This window comes from Oryx dammah, unplaced genomic scaffold, assembly GCF_014754425.2.
Source record: "Oryx dammah isolate SB20612 unplaced genomic scaffold, SCBI_Odam_1.1 HiC_scaffold_1, whole genome shotgun sequence".
In the NCBI taxonomy this organism is placed as follows: domain Eukaryota; kingdom Metazoa; phylum Chordata; class Mammalia; order Artiodactyla; family Bovidae; genus Oryx; species Oryx dammah.
In genome coordinates this window covers 8,924,277-8,945,553 of record NW_024070185.1, presented here as the reverse complement: position 1 = coordinate 8,945,553, position 21,277 = coordinate 8,924,277, and the positions used below count along the sequence as shown (strand labels likewise).

At 41.5% G+C, this 21,277-nt stretch overlaps 1 protein-coding gene across 4 annotated transcripts in view; it reads left to right on the top strand.

The window, feature by feature from the left end:
* MSRA (methionine sulfoxide reductase A) overlaps nucleotides 1–21,277 on the top strand; it is a 369,657-nt gene that overhangs the window by 48,742 nt on the left and 299,638 nt on the right. Inside the window, exon 1 of one of the 4 annotated variants that reach the window (XM_040235294.1) lies at nucleotides 632–1,563. The exons of the other annotated variants lie outside the window; for them this stretch is intronic. Within the exon in view, the coding sequence (XP_040091228.1) occupies nucleotides 1,551–1,563 (13 nt within the window). The 5' untranslated portion in view covers nucleotides 632–1,550. Of the gene's footprint in view, nucleotides 1–631; nucleotides 1,564–21,277 lie in introns of those variants that run through there. 4 annotated transcript variants of the gene reach the window in all.

The window sequence follows — 21,277 nt, the reverse complement described above, 5'->3', positions numbered from 1 at the left end:
TAGAAGGTCTGAGCCAAAGACTAGAGGCTACTGTTCTGGGTTCTTTTTATGAAACCACGTCTAGAGTATTCTGTCTTTTCAAACATCAGAGGTAAAAATGATTTCTTAAATGAGATGTGATTTTGTAGACTGCGATGCTCTTGGTGCTGGAATCTGGATACCATACCCACAGTTTCCTGTTTTCAAGTGTATTACTAGATCCACAAAGGACAGGTATGTGTGTGAAACACAGATGGGCTGTTTCACTTCAAAAGCTGTGCATGCTGCAAATAAAAATAAACAGCATTTATTTATACTTATTAGATGGTATGAATTTAATAAACAAGTGGCTACATTGATACTTGGAGTTCAGAATATCAAAAGATGCTTAATTTTACTCTGTCTACTCTTTTTTTTCCCCTTTTAATTGATATTTGTGGTTTGAAAAGAAATTTTTCTGCCTTTCATGTCCAGGAACATTTTGAATGGGTACAGTTTATATCAGAGTTTCCTTGAACATAGGAATTGCTGATCAATCAGAACTCTGTTCTTTTCCTTTAGGATAAAGCATGACTTATTTGGGCATACAGTTTTAATTTTAATCTGCATGCCTCCTTCTCTATTCTCCCATGATTCTTTGCAGCAGGGCAAGGGGAAGCAAGCCTTATAAAAAGAAATACAGTATGTGGTGCTTATTAAAGTTACATACATCTCTTCTCACAGGAGAATTTTGATTTACTGCAGGTTGTGCATATGTCGCATACGGACATTTCTAGGGAACAGATTCCTTATCGCTGAACAGGGAATGGCCTCTAGTACTCCATTATCGCTCCGGGAACATGTTAGTAATGATGATGAAAGGTAGGATACCATGAAATCCGTAAGGTGATTTGGCAGAAGTCGACGCTGTTGGTGCCAGGATTGGGGTACCGTACCACAGTTTTCCTGTTTTCAGATGTATTAATTGATCCGCAAAGGACATCTTTTGGAGACAAGAATTCAGACAGGCTGGCACAGGCTGGACCTCCGCCAAGACTGCTCGGAAGGTTGCCATACTGGGAGCAAAAGAGTGAGAGAGAGAAAGAGAGAGAGAGAGGGAAGGGAGAGAGAGAGAGGCAGAGGGAGAGCTGAGGAAAGAAAAAAAGGCAAGACTTGGCACAGCTCAGTCAAATCAGCTTCTTTTGTCTGCTTTCTCGGCTTGAGCTTCAGGAAAGAAAACCGTCCTGGGGTACAGAAAACTCAGAACTTTTTGGTTTTCAAACTTAGAAGGCTTTTTAAGTCTCTTGGGCTATTTGAAAGTGTTGGTACATACAATGACGTTTAGGCACCAGTATTAAGGGAAATAAAAGCCTTTTTCAAAATGAAGCTTCCACAGTGTCCATGCATTTGGGAAATACTGTATTTGATTTTTTTTTTTTTTTTGGCATGTATGATTATACTATGAGAGACAGGATTGACAGTGTAGAAGATGGCAAGGCAAAATCTAATTAGAGAGACTATTAATTTTCTACAAAATAAACTTTGTTCATCAATACAAACCTGCTTTCAAATCAAATCAGACCTCCTTCGGAATGTGTTCAGAACGTAAGTTTTTAGATTTTATCTTATTTTATTTTTCCCATTTGTAGACATTCACTTGTCAAGGAGTCTTTCTAAGATTTTATGCAACCCAGCCAGGAAGTCAGAGTAGAAGTTGTTTTATCCATGTGTTTAAGAAAACGTTTTCTTAAAGCAACAGCTTTTATTTCTGCTGCTTCATGCTGTCCTAAACTACATCCCCCAGCAATGAGTGACAACACTGAAGACCAGAAAGGCAAGCTGAAGACACCAGACTTCGCTTGAAGGGCAAACAAGAAATGTGAGCTTGGTCATTATTTTTGTGTGTGTCTTTGGTCTGAACCAGTTTTTGGAGGTGGGTGGGGAGGTGGGTGGGGAGGTGTCTGTGTCTAAAAGATGTGTGTGATTAGGGAATTCTCATTGTGAGAAGGAAATGATAAAAGGTAATTTTTATGATGTTGGCAGAAATGGCTGGGAATGGCAGAGAATAGGCAATTTAAATCTTTTGGATAAGAAGTAGTGAGCTGTGCTTGAGATACTTGGAGAAAAATTCTATTGTGTTTAGTTGATTAGATTGTATAATTAAACGATGACTATAGCCTGCCTCTCTCAAAATGTTTTTAAGTGGAAGGAAAATCTAGAAAGTTCATCGATTTCCTTTCCAATACTACCTGGTGTTCTACTTAGATATATATATGCTTTATATCTAATTTCTTAACAATAAATACTTCCTATTAGGCCTGGGTATGGTTGGATTGTGACAGTTCTGCTCTTAAAAATCAGCATTATTATAGGAGAGATGCCCTGTAAGGCACGTATTTTTGTCGACCACCCTCATTGTCAGTGAGTATTCGATTTCTAAAGAAGAGAGTTTGAGTGGTAGAATTAGGTTCTGACTTCCTGCAATAACATATGTTCTTTTACATTTTGTGTACTAAAAGAATACAGGAAATTCATGTATGTTCACAAAAGTAGTAGTCATTTTGGGCAGGATAAGAGATTGCTCCACGAGCTCTGCTTTTGTTTTGAGTTTGTCACCATGGATCTGTGAATCCTTTGACAAAAAAAATTTCTTTTTTGTTTGTAGCTTGATATTATTGTGCGCCTTAGATAATCAACTGTTTTAAATGGCTTTTATGGTATTATCACGACACATCAGCAGTTGTGAGGATGGCATGTAGTACACAAGTACAATTTAAAAATATGTGAAACCTAACACAGGTGTTTGGCATAGTCCAGCTTAAATAGTTCCCTCAACTTTTTTTTTTTTTTCCACTCATCAACATTTTGATCTTCATTTTATTGAAATCACTCAATGTTCCTGTGGATTGCCAAAATGACAACCTTTGTTTTCTAAGCTTCTTTATACACCACCTCGCTGATGCTCTAAAATGGACGCCAAGACATAAAAGACATGCTGATAGGCACTGGAAGGGATGTTTGCCTGGCTACCGTCTTCCCTTTTGAACCGATCACAGGATCATTCATGCCTACACTAAAAACCAACCATATAGGAAACAAAAGGAAAGTTCAGTAGATAAGTTTAAATTAGAGCTACATTTTAATACTGACCGACCGTCTTATTACCGATTTATATTTACTTTCATTTACTTCTTAAACGTTTGACATAAACCTCTTGTCATTTAGATTTGCTAGATGTATAACTTCTTTTATTTATTGAAGACTTTTATTCTTTTATTTGTTTCCTTTTAAGGTAGAACAATTATTTGCTAGGTTATTTCATAACTTCTTTGCGGCGAACTCACTAAGAACAAACTTACATCCAGACTATTTTATCCAGCTATTTTCTAACAGTATAATAAAAAATAAGTGAATTGAAAAACAAAGATATCAGAACATACCTTAAAAATAATGAATTTTTCGATAGTGGTAAGGTTACATGTTATAGTGTTTATTAGACTTAAGATTTGATAATAAACATAAGCTATTATAGCTAATAAAGTTTTTTACTAGTATATTCTCTCTGGCCTACTTGTTACATATCTTGAAAAAATTTCTGTATTAAGTTGTTCCTTCTTAGTGGGATATAATAGAGACATTTTGTACAACCTTTTTTTTTTTTCAAAGATGTGTTTAAGAAGTGTTGGTTACATTGTCAAATACATTCATTTAGGTTTAACGTAGTGCGTTCTTATTTTCTTTCAGACCTTTTATTTTACAAACACATTGGCATTTAGTTTATAAATTTCCACATTAGTGTTAATATTTCAAATCTTAAAGTGTGCAAATACAAGCGATATAATTGTAAATGAACTTTATCTCAGCACTTATTCATTGTAGTTTGTATTGTGTCATATTTTGAAGTAGATTTATTAAGGCAGAAACAGATTAATATTTAACTGCTTCTTGATGCCTGTTATTAAGTCCCGTTTAGATATACCTGAACATACAAATGCAAAATGCTGTGATAGTACTAATGCAAACCTCCCAGGGGGCTTTAGTCCAACATTTTATAATTATTCACTCATTTATTCATTTATTGAACAAATGTTTATTGAGTACCCGCTCTAGTATGCTAATATCTTATGGCTTTGGGGTAACAGGGAAGGAAGCCACATACATGATTAGAAGAGGGAAAAGATTTAAAATAGAACTGCAGGATTCTGAAGAGAAAGGAGCACTACTGTAATGAGATTTATGTCAATAGGTTAAAGTTTTGTTAACTTTTGTTGTACAGTATTTCTATTGTTGCATTTGTTTCAAAACAATCGGGAGATTAGTGATAGGTCATATGGACAGCTTTGAGAATTTTGTTTGACCCTTATTTAGGTTTCTACATCTTATTGACCGAAAGTCTTCAACTGCTCAAGTCTTCTGATGGACATCTGAAATAAGCAATTCAAATATTAAGAGGCAGAAATTAGATGGGGAGGATGGAACCACCACTCACATGCTAGAATCTTATGTATGTCCAAGCAGGTGTCACTGAGGCTTCAGAGATGAGGCTGCAATGTAAAAACCAGTGGCTTCTTTATGAGGGAATATTTTTCCTTTTCTTTGTTTTCTTTTGTGAGAAAGAGGAAGAGGAGGCCAAGCCCACATCCCTAAGCCAGCCTCGTCCTTAGGAAATAAATGTGCTAGAGGGCGGTGTACTTTAAATGGACCAATCAGTTCGAGTTCTGCGTTCTCTCGTGTTTCCTTTTGTTTCCGTGTTTTCCTTAGCTTTGTTCACCAACATAAAGACTCTTGGGCGTAATACATCTCTTGACTCTAGACATAGAGGAGCATTTAACTTAGTGGCTTAACTTTCTGCCACGCAGTTGGTCTCTGATATAAAGAGAACCTGGGCTAGGTTCATTTTCTGAAAGGAGATAAAAGTCACAGGACCCAGGGAGCTGAGCTTGGAGGCATTTGGGGCGGCAGTGGACTCTGTCCGGGCTGGTAGCCGATGGAATGGAGATGAGAAATGTTTCAGCTGCTGGCATGCGCCACTGAGGTCTTCGAGTAAATATTCTCAAAGGTGCTCTGCGCCAGGCACCATGTGGAATGTAGGGGTTACGAAGATAGAATTTCTGCCCAGAAGGGATTCCGGGTCTAGTTGTGGGGAAAAGGAGGATCAGAATAACTGGCAATTGTATAGGTCATCACAGTTTGCCAAAGGCTGTCACCCACTGCCTCTAATTCCAGCGGCAACGCCTGGCACAGGCGCTGGTTCATAATCCACCCAGTAAGGATTCCTTGAAGGAACAAACCAAGTTGTGAACCAGTTAATTATCTTCTTCAGTCTTATTTGATTAAGATAGTTTTTCTCCCTCATGGTTGCTTTTCTTCTGAGCCTTTGTTGCTAGTTGTGGGTTTAGAGAGGGTGAAGTGTAGGGCCACATTCTTTGGGACCCCATTAGAACCCCCGAGTTTGCCATCGGGGATAACACAGAACAAGGATTTGATCGATTTCACAGTGGCCCTCACCAGCCCTTCCCTCCAGCCGGCCCTCCATCGTCTCATTCTGTCACTCCTAGTCTCCCTGAGGGAGAAGCCAATGGCATCCCACTCCAGTACTCTTTTGCCTGGAAAGTCCCATGGACGGAGGAGCCTGGTGAGCTACAGTCCATGAGGTCACTAAGAGTCGGGCACGACTGAGTGACTTCCCTTTCACTTTTCACTTTCGTGCATTGGAGAAGGAAATGGCAACCCACTCCAGTGTTCTTGCCTGGAGAATCCCAGGGACGGGGGAGCCTGGTGGGCTGCCGTCTATGAGGTCGCACAGAGTTGGACACGACTGAAGCGACTTAGCCGCAGCAGTCTCCCTGAAGGATCCCATAACTGTACCTTAGGCCTTGGTGGTGTGGCCTCTGCATGGAGGAAACTAGCAGTTGTCTAACAAGCATAAGCCTCTCTGATGAGCCTGGGAAGAAAGCTGAGGGGACTGAGAGAGAGAGTGCGGTGAGGAGCACAGGGAGAGCTCAGGGCGGTGCTCAGTGGCTGGCTTCAGTCTGACGGTGACTTTACCAGGAGAATGAGGGTGAGAGTGGGGTCTTGGGGTTAGACTGGGATATCAGAAAGAGCTCGTTTTGAGGGTGGGTGACAATGACGAAGGGTTGCTGAGGCTCGTTCATGTTGACCAGCATCTTTCTAGGTCTTTCTCCAGGGCTGTTTTGAGGCTCAGGAGAGGGAGGGGCAGGTCAGGACCATTGTGAGCTATTGTGTACTGCAGGGGCATGGGGGGGAGGTGCTGAAATTCAGCCTGCCCTTTCCTCCCCAAGCCCTGTGCTTTGGTTGACTAAAGGAAGGTACAAAGTCACTACAGGTGTGAGCGGCCTGGAGAGAGAGAGGGCCTGGGTTAAGGCTTGGAATTGGAATTTCAGGAAAGGAAGAAGGTCTCAGGGTCTGGGGTGGGGAGGGCAGCATTCCAGTATTTGATCTAGGGGTCCAGTTGAGGTGTGTGTGTGTGTGTGTGTGTGTGTGTGGCTCACACACATATGATCTGAATCTTTGTGACCCCGCAATTCAGGAGATCCCAATTCGATTCCTGGGTTGGGAAGATTCGCTGGAGAAGGGATAGGCTACCTATTCCAGTATTCTTGGAATTCCCTCGTGGCTCAGCTGGTAAAGAATCTGCCTGCAGTGTGGGAGACCTGGGTTCGATCCCTGGGTTGGGAAGATCCCCTGGAAAAGGGAAAGGCTACCCACTCCAGTATTCTGGCCTGGAGAAGTCAATGAAGTATTCCATGGGGTTGCAAAGAGTTGGACATGACTTTCTCTTTCATTTTTTTTTTTAAATTTCTTCAAAAGCAAGTGTAGAAAAGGAAAAAGATTACCTGTTTGTGTTCTAATTTCCACAATGTTATAAGAGTTTAAATTCTCTCTTCTGTTTTGCAGTTAGGAATCTCTTGGTCCTGTATAATCAGAATACCCATGAAGTATGGATGTTGAGGTTTTGTGGAATATACTTTGGTATTAGAGTTTGGGTTTTGAAGAATTATCCCCTCTGTAGTGATGTCATCCTCTTCATCTCATATGTCATCTCATATGTATCTTTTTCCTTTAGATACTCTAAGTGATTTTCCCCAACTTGAGAAGATCAGGTTGCTCTCTGACACTCAGGACTGCTTTATCCCAGTGCCTTTGAAAACAGCCCTTTACCATCTTAGGTTAGAGAGAATGGGCTTCAGAGTCTTAACAGTGTCCGGTTGAGTTTTAACTGCATTTTTTAACTTGTTGAATTTTGGTTTCAACTTTGGTTAAACTTAGTTTCTTCTTGTATAAAACATGGATCATGATAGCTTCCTCAAACATTGTTGGGAGGAGACTTAGGGAAATATATACAAAGCTCTTAGCATAGTGTTTGGTACATAAAAAGCACTCAGCGAATGCCAGATACCGTTTTTTCAAATTGTTGTAAAAATTTGTGACATAAACTTTACCAACTTAACCATCTCTAAGTGTTCAGTTTCATGGCATTGAGTGTATTCATGTGGTTTTTTTGTGCTGTCATCACCGTGATCCATCCTCAGAAATATTTTCATCTTACAAAACTAAAACTCTGTCCCTATTAAATAACAGCTTCCCATTTCCCCTCCTCCTAGTTCCCCGGCAGCCCCCATTTTACTTTCTGTCTCTGTGAATTTGACTGCTGTGGGTACTGCTTGTAAGTGGTATCAGACTGTATTTGTGACTGGATATTTCGCTTGGCATAATGTCCTCAAGGTTCATGCGTGCTGTAGCACATGTCAGAATGTCCTTTGTTTTTAAGGCTGAATAATATTCCATTGTGTATGTATACAGCACATTCTTCCTACCTGTTCGTCTGTCAGTGGACACTTGGGTTGTTTCCACCTTTGGCTGTTATAAATAATACTGCTTTGAGTGTAGGTGTACAAATATTGGGTTGGCCAAAAAGTCTGCTCGAGTGTTTTCATAACATGGGAAAACCCAAAGGCATTTTTTTGGCCAACCCAATATCTGTATGAAACTCTTCTTTCAATTCTTTTGGTATTAGCCCAGAAGTGGAATTGCTGGTCAGAAGGCAGTGTGAGCTCTCACAGTAGGTTGTGTTTTTGAAAAGCTCATTGTAAGCTGAAAGCTGTAGGTTGAATTAGACTTTCCAGCATAGATAATGGTAAAATAAAAAGAAAGTTGTAGACTTGAATAAGGGCTCATGATGTCTAGATTTTGTGGAAATAACCCAAACACCACATTCATCATCTGTAAATTATTTTATGTGTAAAATTTTGCCTGGTGTGTTAACCAGGGCAATACTGTAATCACCACATAAAATAGTATTTGTACATTATCATAGGATAGTCATATTTCTTTTTTAACCAACGTGGTTTCTTTGCATTCTTGCCATTTCTTTTTTTCTTTTTTAATTTCAGTAGAGTTGATTTACAATGTTGTGTTAGTTTTTGGTATACAACAATGTGATTCAGTTTGTATGTGTGTATGTATATATATATATATATCTTTTTAAGGTTATTTTCCATTATAGATTGTTTCAAGATACTGACTGAGATCCCTGTGCTATACAGAAGGAAGTTGTTGCATTCTTACCATTTCTGTTTAGGTATTTTCCTTTGGCCATTCTTTTAGGGAAGGTCTGCTGGCAATAAATCTCTTAATTTTCCTTTATCTGAAAATGTCTTGATGCCCTCTTTTTTTTTTCCCTGAAGGACATTTTTGCTGGGTGTAGAATTCCTGGCCAGTAACTTTCCCCTCTGTCAGCACTTGAACAGTGTACCACTGCCTTCTGCCTCGGTGGTTTCTGATGAGAAACTGCTGTCATTCCAGTTGCTTTCCGTTCTATGTAAGATGTTTCTTTCTCCTGACTTTCACAATCTTTTGCTTTGTCTCTAGTTTCCAAAGAGTTTGATTATGATTTGTCTTGGCGTGGATTTCTTTGGATTTATCCCAGTGTTCACTCATCTTCTTAAATATGGGGGGTTATGTTTCTGTTTTTGTTGTTTTTTTTTGCCAGATTTGTAAGGTTTCCAGCCATCATTTCTTTGGGTCCATTTTTAGGCCTTTCCTATTTCTCCTTTTCTTCCAGAACTTGAATGCTATGAATGATAGATTTTGTTGTTGTTGTTATGGTCTTCCAGGTGCTAGACACCAATCATGTGCTTTTTTTTAAAAGTCTGTTCTGTCTTTATTATTTGTATTGGGTGATTTCTGTTGTTCTTATCTCCAGGTTCACCGATTCTTTCCTCTGTTACCCTCATTCTGCAGTTGAGGCTACCCAGTGAGTTTTAATTTGTATTTTTATCTGCCATTCTTTGCTGAGACTTTCTGTGTTTTTCATGTGTTCAGTGTGCTTATTGAAACAGTTTTATGATAACTGCTTTAAAATCCTTGTCAGAGATAATTCCAGCATCCGTGTCAATTTGATGTCGGCATCAGTTCACTGTCTTTTCTTGTTTGGGTTGAGATTTTTCTTGTTCTTAGTATGATGGGTGGTTGTGATTGTATCTTGGGTGTTTGGGATATTATGTTATGAGAATGTGGATCTTACTCAAATCTCTCTTTTAATACAACTCCTCTGACCCCTCCTGGCTGCAGGGAAGAGGAGACACTTCCTCACTACTGGGAGCTGGGGGTGGAAGTCCAGGTTCCTCACTGGCCTTTCTTTGCAGCTTGGGTGGGAAGGGTGCCTTGCTACTGCAGGTGGGGGTGAAGTTCAGGGGCCCCTAGGTGATACTGTTATTCACATTGTTTGTTTTATACTTGGTAAAATAACCTGAACAGAACTGGAGCTGTATATTGCTTAAAATTTTAGCTTATATTGTTGGTGGTACTTATGTTTGATAACTTATTTAATAATATTAAATTCTCAAATTAGGAACAAGGGCCTAACTAGCTTTCTTAAGATTGGTATGTGTTTACTATGAGCACATTGAATGAAGGATTTTAAGTGAAGAAACAAGATGATAACTTCCAGTGGATTAACTTTGAACATTTATTAGAAATAGTTCTGTCTATTTACTCGGCTGTGCTGGGTCTTGGTCACCGTGCGGGCTTTCTCTAGCCGAGGTGAGCTGGGACTGCTCTCCAGTCGCGGTGCACGGGCTTCTCTTTGCCGTGGCTTCTCTTATTGCAGAGCACGGGCTTGAGGAAGTGCAGACTTCAGTGGTTGCAGCTGTGGGCTCAGTAGCTGTGACTCCCAGGCTCTAGAGCACAGACTCAATAGTTGCAGTGCATGGGTTTAGTTGCTCCGTGGCATGTGGGATCTTCCTGGATCAGGGATTGAACCTGGGTCTCCTGCATTGGCCAGTTTACTATTGAGCCACCAGGGAAGCGCTGAACATTTATTTTTAAAAGAAGAAGAAAAGCCTGCTGGCGCAAGCTTTCCAATTTTCCTATTAATAACATGCTAGATTTGATCAGACTTTTGTACTTATTTCTAGAAGAGGTCAGTATATTAGAAATAGAATAAATGGGTCTGACTTTAAAAATGGCTTTAACAATTTCAGTGATAAAAAGATTTCATTTCATTTACTTACTAACACCAGTGGTTTCAGGTCAGTAACACAGATCTTGATGATGATGTATATGTCTTTAGAGTAATAGATTTTAAGAGTTCTTAATGGTCATCTGAGTTATGGTAATGACAATACTGAATCCCAGGACTAGGTCTCTTACTAACTGGGTGATCTTAAGAAAATCTCTGGAAATCTGAAGGTTAACTTTTACTCTCAGAAAAGTGGACGTCACAATACCAAATCAGAAGATTGCTAAGAACATTAATTGAGGCCGTATGACTGAAGGCATGTTGAAAGTATTGGTGAAGATGTAGAAGCTATAGGCGTATGAGAACTTTGATGCCCTCATGCAGGAATGTTAACTGGTACATGTGCTTTGACGAATAACCTGGCAATATTGAGTAATTTGGGTGTCCCTGGTGGCTCAGTCAGTAAGGAGTCTTCCTGCAATGCGGGAGACCCGGGTTCAATCCCTGGTTTGAAAAGATCCCCTGGAGGAGGAAATGGCAACCCACTCCAGTATTCTTGCCTAGAAAATCTCACGGACAGAGAAGCCTGGTGAGCTACTACCATCCATGGGGTCACAAAGAATCGGACACGACTGAGTGACTAACACTTATACTTGTAGTGAGTAATTTGACATATTTGGCAACACAGCCTCATTTCTAGGTAATTCCCCTAGAGATCACAAATATGTGTAGAAGGCAAGTTCAAGTTAGCCATGATAGCACAGTCAGCACAAGACAAAAAATTAAATGTCCATCAACAGAAGAAAGGATAAACAGAAGAAAGGGTAAAATCACTAATATACATTTAAAATTATGTAAAACAACAGATACATTGTTTGTGGCTATATATATGTATGTGCGTGCCATGTCACGACTCTTTGTGACCCTATGGACCATAGTCCACCAGGATCCTCTGTTCATGGGATTCTCTAGGGAAGAATACTGGAGTGGGTTGCCATTTCCTTCTCCAGGGGTCTTCCTTACCCAGGGATTGAACCCATGTCTCCTGTATTGGCAGGCGGATTCTTTATCACTGAGCCACCTTATGACTGTTAGGAAGTGTGATTTTGCTGTTTGCAGAGCCTCCTAAGCCCACCAATAAGACAGGCATGTTGCTGTTGAATCAGCAGCTTCACTAGAAAGGGGCTCTCAGACTCTTAGCAAGAATGTTCTGTTGATCTGCTTACACTGATTTCTATACAGTGAATAATCTCGGTGCAATAAGCACTTTCTCCTTTCCCTCACCAGTCCTCTTGCTAACAAAATAACTTAATTGAGAAATTCAAACTGTTGGGGCAAGGGGGATTGAGTTGTGGCAGAGGCTTCTTGTGAATCTTTTGTGGTGCAATCAAGTAGCACTTATTCCCCGACTTTCCGCAGCCATCCCGCCTAAACAAAACCCACCTAATCTCCCAAATCACTTTGCAAAACAAAAGAACACACAGAAGGTCCCGAACCCAGAAGACTGGGGGCGGTTGCTGGGTGTTGTGTGTGAGGCACGCCCTCTCTTTTCCCAGCTTCTTGCAATTTAAGAGGAACTGACTGGAGATTGTGTGTGTTTTAAAACCTGCGTGTGTATATGTGCTCCCAGAGAAAACTTGAATGTTCAGACCTTTGGGCACCACTGTCTGTTGGATGCTAGTTTGCACATAACCAAGGGTAACGCTCTAGACAGAAATTAACAACTGCTAGAAGAGTGGACTTGCAGATCCAAACCTTCAGGCAAGCCTCGTGGCCTGCACTTGGCATCCTTGCTTTTTTTTTTCTTTCTTTCAGTTTTCTTGAGATATAATTGACACACAGCACTGCATCAGTTTAAGGTGTATAGCATAATGATTTGACATACAAACATCATGGAATGATGACTACAGTAAGTTTAGTGAATAACCGCAACCTCGTACAGATACAACATGAAAGAGAAAAAAAGTTTTTCCTTGTGATAAGAACTCTTAGGATTTACTCTCTGAACAACTTTCATGTATAACATTGGCTGAGGCTTAGTTGCTCAGCCACGTCTGACTCTTTGCGACCCCATAAACTGTAGCCCGCCAGGCTCCTCTGTCCATGGGAATTCTCCAGGCAAGAATACTGGAGTGGGTTGTCATGCCTTCCTTCAGGGGATCCTCCCAACCCAGGGATCAAACCCAGGTCTCCTTCATTGCAGGCGGTTTATTTATGGTCCGAGCCATTAGGGAAGCCTGTATGTAATATCAGTTCAGTTCAGTTGCTCAGTTGTGTCTAACTCTCTGCGACCACATGGACTGCAGCACACCAGGCCTCCCTGTCCATTACCAACTCCCAGAGTTTACTCAAACTCATGTCCATTGAGTCAGTAATGCCATCCAACCATCTCATCCTCTGTCATCCCCTTCTCCTCTCGCCTTCAGTCTTTCCCAGCATCAGAGTCTTTTCAAATGAGTCAGCTCTTTGCATCAGGTGGCCAAACTATTGGAGTTTCAGCTTCAGTATCAGTCCTTCCAGTGAACACCCAGGACTGATCTCCTTTAGGATGGACTGGTTGGATGTCCTTGCAGTCCAAGGGACTTTCAAGAGTCTTCTCCAACACCACAGTCCAAAAGCATCAATTTTTCTGCGCTCAGCTTTCTTTATAGTCTAACTCTCACATCCATACATGACTACTGGGAAAACCATAGCCTTGACTAGACGGACCTTTGTGGACAAAGTAATGTCTCTGCTTTTTAATATGCTGTCTAAGTTGGTCATAACTTTCCTTCCAAGGAGTAAGTGTCTTTTAATTTCATGGCTGCAATCACCATCTGCAGTGATTTTGGAGCCCTCCAAAATCTGACACTGTTTCCACTGTTTCTCCATCTATTTGCCATGACGTGATGGGACTGGATGTCATGATCTTTGTTTTCTGAATGTTGAGTTTTAAGCCAACTTTTTCACTCTCCTCTTTCACTTTCATCAACAGGCTCTTTAGTTCCTCTTCACTTTCTGCCATAAGGGTGGTGTCATCTGCATATCTGAGGTTAGTGATATTTCTCCCGGCAGTCTTGATTCCAGCTTGTACTTCATCCAGCCCAGCGTTTCTCATGATGTTCTCTGCATATAAACTAAATAAGCACGGTGACAATATACAGCCTTGACGTACTCCTTTTGCTATTTGGAACCAGTCTGTTGTTCCATGTCCAGTTCTAACTATTGCTTCCTGATCTGCATACAGGTTTCTCAAGAGGCAGGTCAGGTGGTCTGGTATTCCTGTCACTTGAAGAATTTTCCACAGCTTCTTGTGATCCACACAGTCAAAGGCTTTGGCATAGTCAATAAAGCAGATGTTTCTCTGGAACTTTCTTGCTTTTTCCATGATACAGCGGATGTTGGCAATTTGATCTCTGGTTCTTCTGCCTTTTCTAAAACCAGCTTGAACATCTGGAAGTTCACAGTTCACATACTATTGAAACCTGACTTGGAGAATTTTGAGGATTACTTTGCTAGCATGTGAGATGAGTGCAATTGTGCGGCAGTTTGAACATTCTTTGGCATTGCCTTTCTTAGGGAATGGCATGAAAACTGACCTTTTCCAGTCCTGTGGCCACTGGTGAGTTTTCCAAATTTGCTGGCATATTGAGTGCAGCACTTTCACAGCGTCATCTTTCAGGATTTGAAATAGCTCAACTGTAATTCCATCACCTCCACTAGCTTTGTTCGTTAGTGATGCTTCCTAAGGCCCACTTGACTTCACATTCCAGGATGTTTGGCTTTAGGTGAGTGATCATACCATGGTGATTATCTGGGTCATGAAGATCTTTTTTGTACAGTTCTTCTGTATATTCTTGCCACCTCTTCTTAATATCTGCTGCTTCTCTTAGGTCCATACCATTTCTGTCCTTTATTGTGCCCGTCTTTGCATGAAATGTTTCCTTGGTATCTCTGATTTTCTTGAAGAGATCTCTAGTCTTTCCCATTCTATTGTTTTCCTCTATTTCTTTGCACTTATCACTGAGGAAGGCTTTCTTATCTCCTTGGCATTCTTTGGAACTCTGCATTCAAATGGGTATATCTTTCCTTTTCTCCTTTGTAACATATGTAATGTACATATGTTACATACCATATGTAACATATAATGGTGTTAATTATATTTCGCATGTTGTATATCACATCCCCAGGACTTATAACTGGAAGCTTGTACTTTTGACTGCCTTCATCCAGCCCCCCTCCCCCAATCACCTACCCATACCCACAAATCTATTCTCTTTTTCTATTATTGATTGATTGTTTTTATAATTGACCTACAATACTGTGTTAGTTCCTGGTGTAAAATATAGTGATTCTTTATTTCTATGCATTTTCTTTATTTTTTTAAAGATTTTTTTTGATGTGGACTATTTTCAGAATTTTTATTGAATTTGTTACAGTATTGCTTCTGGTTTATGTTTTTGAGTTTTTTGGCCACTAGATATGTGGGATGTGAGTTCCCCAACCAGGGATTGAACCCCAAATGCCAGCATTGGATGGCAAAGTCTTATCCACTGGGCTGCCAGAGAAGTCCCATTTCTATACATTTTAAATTTATCACCACCAGACTCGCCTTTCTTAAGGGCAGTGGCCACATGCTTTGCTCAATGCATGTTTGCCTTATTATAATGAAAGTGTTAGTCGTTCACTTGTGTCTAACACTTTGTGACCCCACGGACTGTAGCCCGCCAGGCTCCTTTGTCCATGGAATTCTCCAGGCAAGAGTACTGGAGTGGGTAGCCATTCCCTTCTTCAGGGTATCTTCCCAACCTAGGGATCGAGCCCCAGTCTTCTGCTTTGCAGGCAGATTCTTTACCATCTGAGCCGCCTTACTGTACTTGTTGGCCACTTAGTGCAGTGAATGAGGGTCCTGACAGCACAGAAGGAAGCCAGCTGAGTGTCCTCTCCTTGGCTGTGCTTGTACATTTCTCCTTTCTTCCCTTTATTGAAGAGAGAGTCACCATCCCTGTATCACCCCTCCACTGTTTAGAAGTTTTGGGAAAACTTTAATAAAGGAAATGTGAAAACTATGATTACCCTTTGTTTAGTCACAAGCCTTGTTTTCTCTGTGCCTACAGCCTAAGTAATTGCAACAGCATGAGACACACGCACACAATACATACAGCACACAGGTTGCAAGGTGAGCAGATTGAAGCACAGAGAGGTGAAGTGCCTGACCTAGTTAATGACAACACTGCTTCCCTTGTAGCTCTGTCGGTAAAGAGTCTGCCTGCAATGCAGGAGATTCCTGGGTTGGGAAGATCCCCTTGAGAAGGAAATGGCAACCCACTCCAATATTCTTTTTTTTTTTTTCTTTCCCACTCCAATATTCTTGTCTGCAGAATCCCATGGACAGAGGAACCTGGCGAGCTACAGTCCATAGGGTTGCAAGAGCCAGACACGACTTAGCGACTAAACCACCACCGGGGCTCTATCGAGTCTTCTGCCTCTAGAATCTCTTATTCATTCCATTACTTGATTTTTGTTCACTCCGTGATGGGATCACTAGGAGGAGAGTAAGTTGCTACTTTTATGTTAGCTCTTCCCCTTGGAACTATGTACTGAGGTTAATCCTCTGCTCTTCATTTATTCGTTCAGGCACTCAATTCATCATTCATTTACTATCTGAGTGTCTATTAGAGCTAAGTGTTGAGGATCCAGTAGTGGATAGAACATAAGCAGTCTCTGCCCTCATGGAGCCTGTAGTAAAGCAGTGGAGAAAAGACCACAAAAAAGTCATTTCAATCAAATATAATGTCAGGAATGCCAGGTGAAGAAGGGTCTGTTTTAAAAGTCTTCTTTCCCTCTTCAAATAAAGGGAGAATCATTAATATCCATGTATTTTAAACAACATGGATCTCTTTGACTGTAAGACTCTTCTGTATTTTAAAAATATGACATTGCATGTAAATCCATAAAATGAACAAAGACTCCAGAATTTTAGAATCCTGGAAGTCAGTAAATCTGCCTCTGTGTAGCCAGAGCAATGGGAATCTCCTTTCTTAGCCTCCTAAGAAGCAAATCCTAGAGTCTCTGGGCTGTAGTTTCCGTGCTAAACAATATCTAGCAGAGAGGTGCATGAGAATTGTTTTGTGTGTCTCTGGCTCAGAACCTTCTCCTCACTTAATCTTCTATCCAGATTCCTTTTAATGTTTTGGAATCACAAACTGGTGCAAGTGACCTTTGTTTGGCTATTTCTGGATGTGTGTTAGGAAAAGGGAAAAAAGACCCACAAAAACCCAACATGCAGTTTAAATAAAGAAAAATGTGTTTTACTTCCAAGAGAGCTTTTGCCATTTTCTTAATGCTTATTCTTCTTCGGAGAGCTTATTACTGAACAGAGTGTGACAGTAGCTTACTTCGGTGGATGTGTCTTGTCCGGGCCAGGGGATGAATTAGAACACTGATAAAGGCCGGAAGAGCAGGCAGAACTGCACCTAAATTACCCCCAGATAGTTGCCAAGCTATTCTACGTTTTTAAAGACCTCCAGAGAGCATCCCTAATCGCCTCCAGTTTCCCTTTTCTGTGTCTAATGACTTGAGCTGTCAAGAGCATCTTCCTCGTATTTAACCCAGTTTTCCCTTGCCACAGTTCAATCCCGTTTCTCTTGTTGTCCTTGGTGGTGACAGAATAGCAGGCCTTTATCTTCTCGATAGTATCCTTAATGTTTTTGAAGGGCATCAGGGCATTTTCCCTAAGCCTGCACTTCTCCCAGTGAAATAAACACTCCTGTTCCCCCTGCCCGACTTCCCCTCCTCCAGGGTCCTATTTGGAAGTATGATCTCTGACATTTTGCTCTTAAGTATCTGGTCAGAATAGTCACATTCATTGGTTTTCTGACTCACACCTAGAAGGAGGGACCAGAATGTTTCTTGCCCCTCCTGTTCTTTCTGATAGTCTATGGATTGCGCCTGCTGGTTTCTCTTTCTACAAAAATGTTTTCTTCTGATGGCTGTTTTGGTCCATTTTGGATTTCTATTAACTTCATCCTCAGGACAATATGGTACATCAGTACAGTTGGTATTATCCGGTTACTGGTGCTCTCCTCCTTCTTGATTCAGTTTTTTTTAATTTAAATTAAAAAAAAATTTTAATTTCATGTTTCTGCTGTGTAGCATGGAGATCTTAGTTCCCCCATCAGGGATTGAACCCTTGCCCCTTGCACTGGAAGCTTAGAGTCCTAACCACTGGACTGTCAGGGAAGTCTCCTGATTCAGTTTTGTAGATGCTGCAAGGGAAGTTGGAACATAGAAACTTTGCTCTGTAAGTGATGAGTGAAGATGTCCTTCCCATCAGCTTCTGTATGATCCTTACGAGGAAGTGAGATTGATTCACATCTCCCCAGCACTCAACAGAAATGCCCGACATGTTTTAAACAGATTTCATGACTGTTGGTTGGTTGCCAAATGAGTTACTGGGAAGCCGCCTTCATTTTGTCGTTTTGGGTTTCTGTCTCCTTGCCCCTTCTACCCAAACATAAAAGCAGCTTCTGGCCTTTGCCTGACTGCCGGTGTAGGCAGCCTCCCTCTTCAGCTACCAGGCTTTTAGCAGATGAAATAAAAATCTATTTATAACCGGTCTCTGGTAGATTTCCTCTCTACCTGTGCTAGTACATCATCAGCAGGTGTGCTGAACAGATGGAGAAGGGTTTTAATTTTTTCAGTTCAATTAGATAAACTCTCCAGGTTCAGACCAGTACACCCTCTTCCTTACTTAGTTTCTTCCTCCTGGCATTAAAATTGTTGAGCATTGCGAATACACATTAAGACCAAGAGGTAAAACAAATATAGTGCCTGCCTTTAACACAAATTCTTTAACAGAAGGACCACATTTGACATCAGATGAAAAATCAGTTTTAACCAGTTTCTACCTAGTGTTCAATTTTATCATTCTTTAAATTAATAGTTGGAGTGCTAAAACGCTGGAGTATAAATGCTGTCTTTTTTCTTATGATGTACCTTTAGCCTTTGAAATTAACCCATTTAAAAATACACTGTTTTTGAGGCAACAGTTTGTCTCCGATAGTTCAGTGGATATTACAGAGAATTTTAATGAGAAGCTGAAGATGCTGATTAGAGGAAGCTCTTTTGATACCTTGTTTCATTGACAGCTGACTTGTCCAGGATGGTGATTTCATGCTAGCCTACAGTCTCAACCAGTTTGCATGGTGACGCTACCTGGCTCTGGGTTTTACTGTCACCAACCTGTGAAAGATAGGTTGCCACAGTTTCTGGCTTTATACGCAGGTCCTTTCTACTTACTACACTCCCCCCCCAGCAGGTTGTATGCTTTTTTGTGCCCAAGATCCCAGATTTCAGTTTATCCCTGGCTCTCAGATATGAGGCTAGACTGACTGCCTTGTTCAACAGACTTTACTGAGCTCCTGACCAGGGCTGTGACATAGCCTCCAGTGAGGCCCTTTGCCGGCCTCATTTTGTTCCCTGAGCACCGTCAAAATTATGTCGTTAATATCCATTGGAATCTGGGGTAAAGCAAGCAAGACTTGACCTGTTTCACGATAGGGATCTTAGTTCCCTAACCAGGGATTGAACCCACGCCTCTGGCTTTGGAAGCACAGAATCTTAACTACTGGGCCACTATGAAAGTTCCCTACTCAGTTCTTAATTATTTCTGGGTGAGTTTTTCAAGGATATCCAGTATCCAGATGTGTGGCTCCTTCTCTAGCCTCTCTCCCCTTTTACTGCCCGTTAAGACTGTGGTAAAGACTCCGCCTGCAGTGCAGGAGATGCAAGAGACGAGTTTGATTTCTGAGTTGGGAAGGTTCCCTGATGGAGGGCATGGCAACCCACTCCAGTGTTCCTGCCTGGAGCTCCCCACGGACAGAGGAGCCTGGCGGGCTGCAGTCCATGGGGACACGACTGAGCAGCTACACAGCCCAAGGTTTATGTTGGCGATGTCCGGAGCTGAAAAGAGATTCAGACGAGTCATTCTCACTGCTGTCTAGAAGCGAGGTGAGGAGTTTAGTTAGGAGAAGCCATAGGAACAAGAGCCACCACGTCTCGTCTGTCATTCTGATGAGTGCATCTGAAGATTCCCTGTGATTGTTTTAATGGGAGCTCTTATTTGGGTGACAATGGAAGTGTTATCTGGCAAAACCATGTCCCTGATCCTTCCACATTCTTTGCAGAACCTGAATGACTGTCTTGGTTTCACAATAGCGATCTTGCTTTCTCCCAGCCTGGCTGACCCATGTGATCTTGGGTTATTCTACTGAGCTGTGCTGCTGTGATCTTTTCTCCCTGTACTTTCAGGAATGGGGACTGGGTACTGAATGACAAATTTGGGGCTGTCTGGAATGCCGATGTGGCCTGTGAAAGTGACTCTCCCTCCTACCCCCAGCTCCTGCCCTCTTCAGAGGGCCACTGCACTGTCTGTCTCCCTCCCATAGGACCTCTGATCTCATCTCCTTTTCAAGACATCGTAAAAGCCCAAATGGTAGGATGCTAGGCTCTCAAAGTATGTGAAGTAGATCCCCAGATGAACTCTGTTTGTGATTGATTTGTCTGCCTTTTCTCTTGTAGTGAGTAGACCTGTCACGGGGAGGGACCATCAGACAGATTTTGAGGGGACTGTTTTCTTCATAGCATTGATGTATCATGCCTTGTGTCCAAGTGGAAGGCTGTGTGATGGGGTTGAAAGTGTCCGAGTGTGGGAACGTTCAGTCTCTCCAGAAGTCCCTGGCACATGACAGGCACTCAGTACGTGTTTGTTAAATGAATGAAAGAGGCGGGTGGCCATCCTGTGGCCACCATTGTTTCAGAAGCTGTTGTGCCACAAGAGCAGCAGAATTTCCTCTTTCAGAAGTGAGGAAATCCTGATACATCTTCAGCTGGTGACCATACGTGGTGGGCTCTAGGATAAGGATCTCTCGAATCTCTACTGATATGTCAAATCCCCAAGCTGTCTTAGGTGAAGCCAGCTTGCTCTCAGACAAACAGTTGCCTCATGTAGATTCAGCCATACTTAATTTATGACAAATAATATTCCTTCAACAGATTCTTCTTTGAGTATTTACCATCTCATATGTAGATGAAACATAACTCCAGCCAAACTCCCAATTAAAACTCTTTGAAGGATTCACTAAAATAGATATGAAGTTCAAGTGGAAATAATCCATGCATGAGAATACCCAAGATATGTTTGGAGAAAAAAAATATATATATTTGGGGACAAAAGAACGATAATGATGAAAACTTATATACCAGTTATTAAAGGATGTTATAAAGTTAGTGAGCAGTGTGATTTTTAGCAATGGAATAAGCCAGTGGATAGATGGAAGAGAAGAGGCGACCCAAGTTCCTGTGGGGAGTTATTGTAAGACAAAGATGACATTGCATCATCAGAAGTGAAAGGATGGTTGCTTTCGTAAATGGTGTTGGGGCAACTATATTAAAAAAGTAAAGTTATGCCCCTGCCTCAAACCTTATAGCCAAATCAGTTCAAGATAGGTTAACATTTATGAGGACAAACATGTCCATAGAACATTAGAAGAGAAACTTTGGCAGTTGGGTGTGGGCTAGATTTTGTGGAATGGTGGGGAGATCAGAGACACAGGGAAGAAGGCCACGTGAGGACACCCAGGGAAGATTGGTCATGCTAGAAGGAGGCCACGTGGAGATGCATGGAGACGGAGGCCATGCAGAGATGGAGGAAGGCATTGATGTGATGCAGCTACATCCTGGGGAGCAGCGAGGGTTGCCAGGAGTCACCAGAAGCTAGGGAACCTCAAAGGAAGAACCCTTGCCTACAGCCTGCAGCGGGGGCATGGCCCTGCTGTACCCTAATTATAAACATCA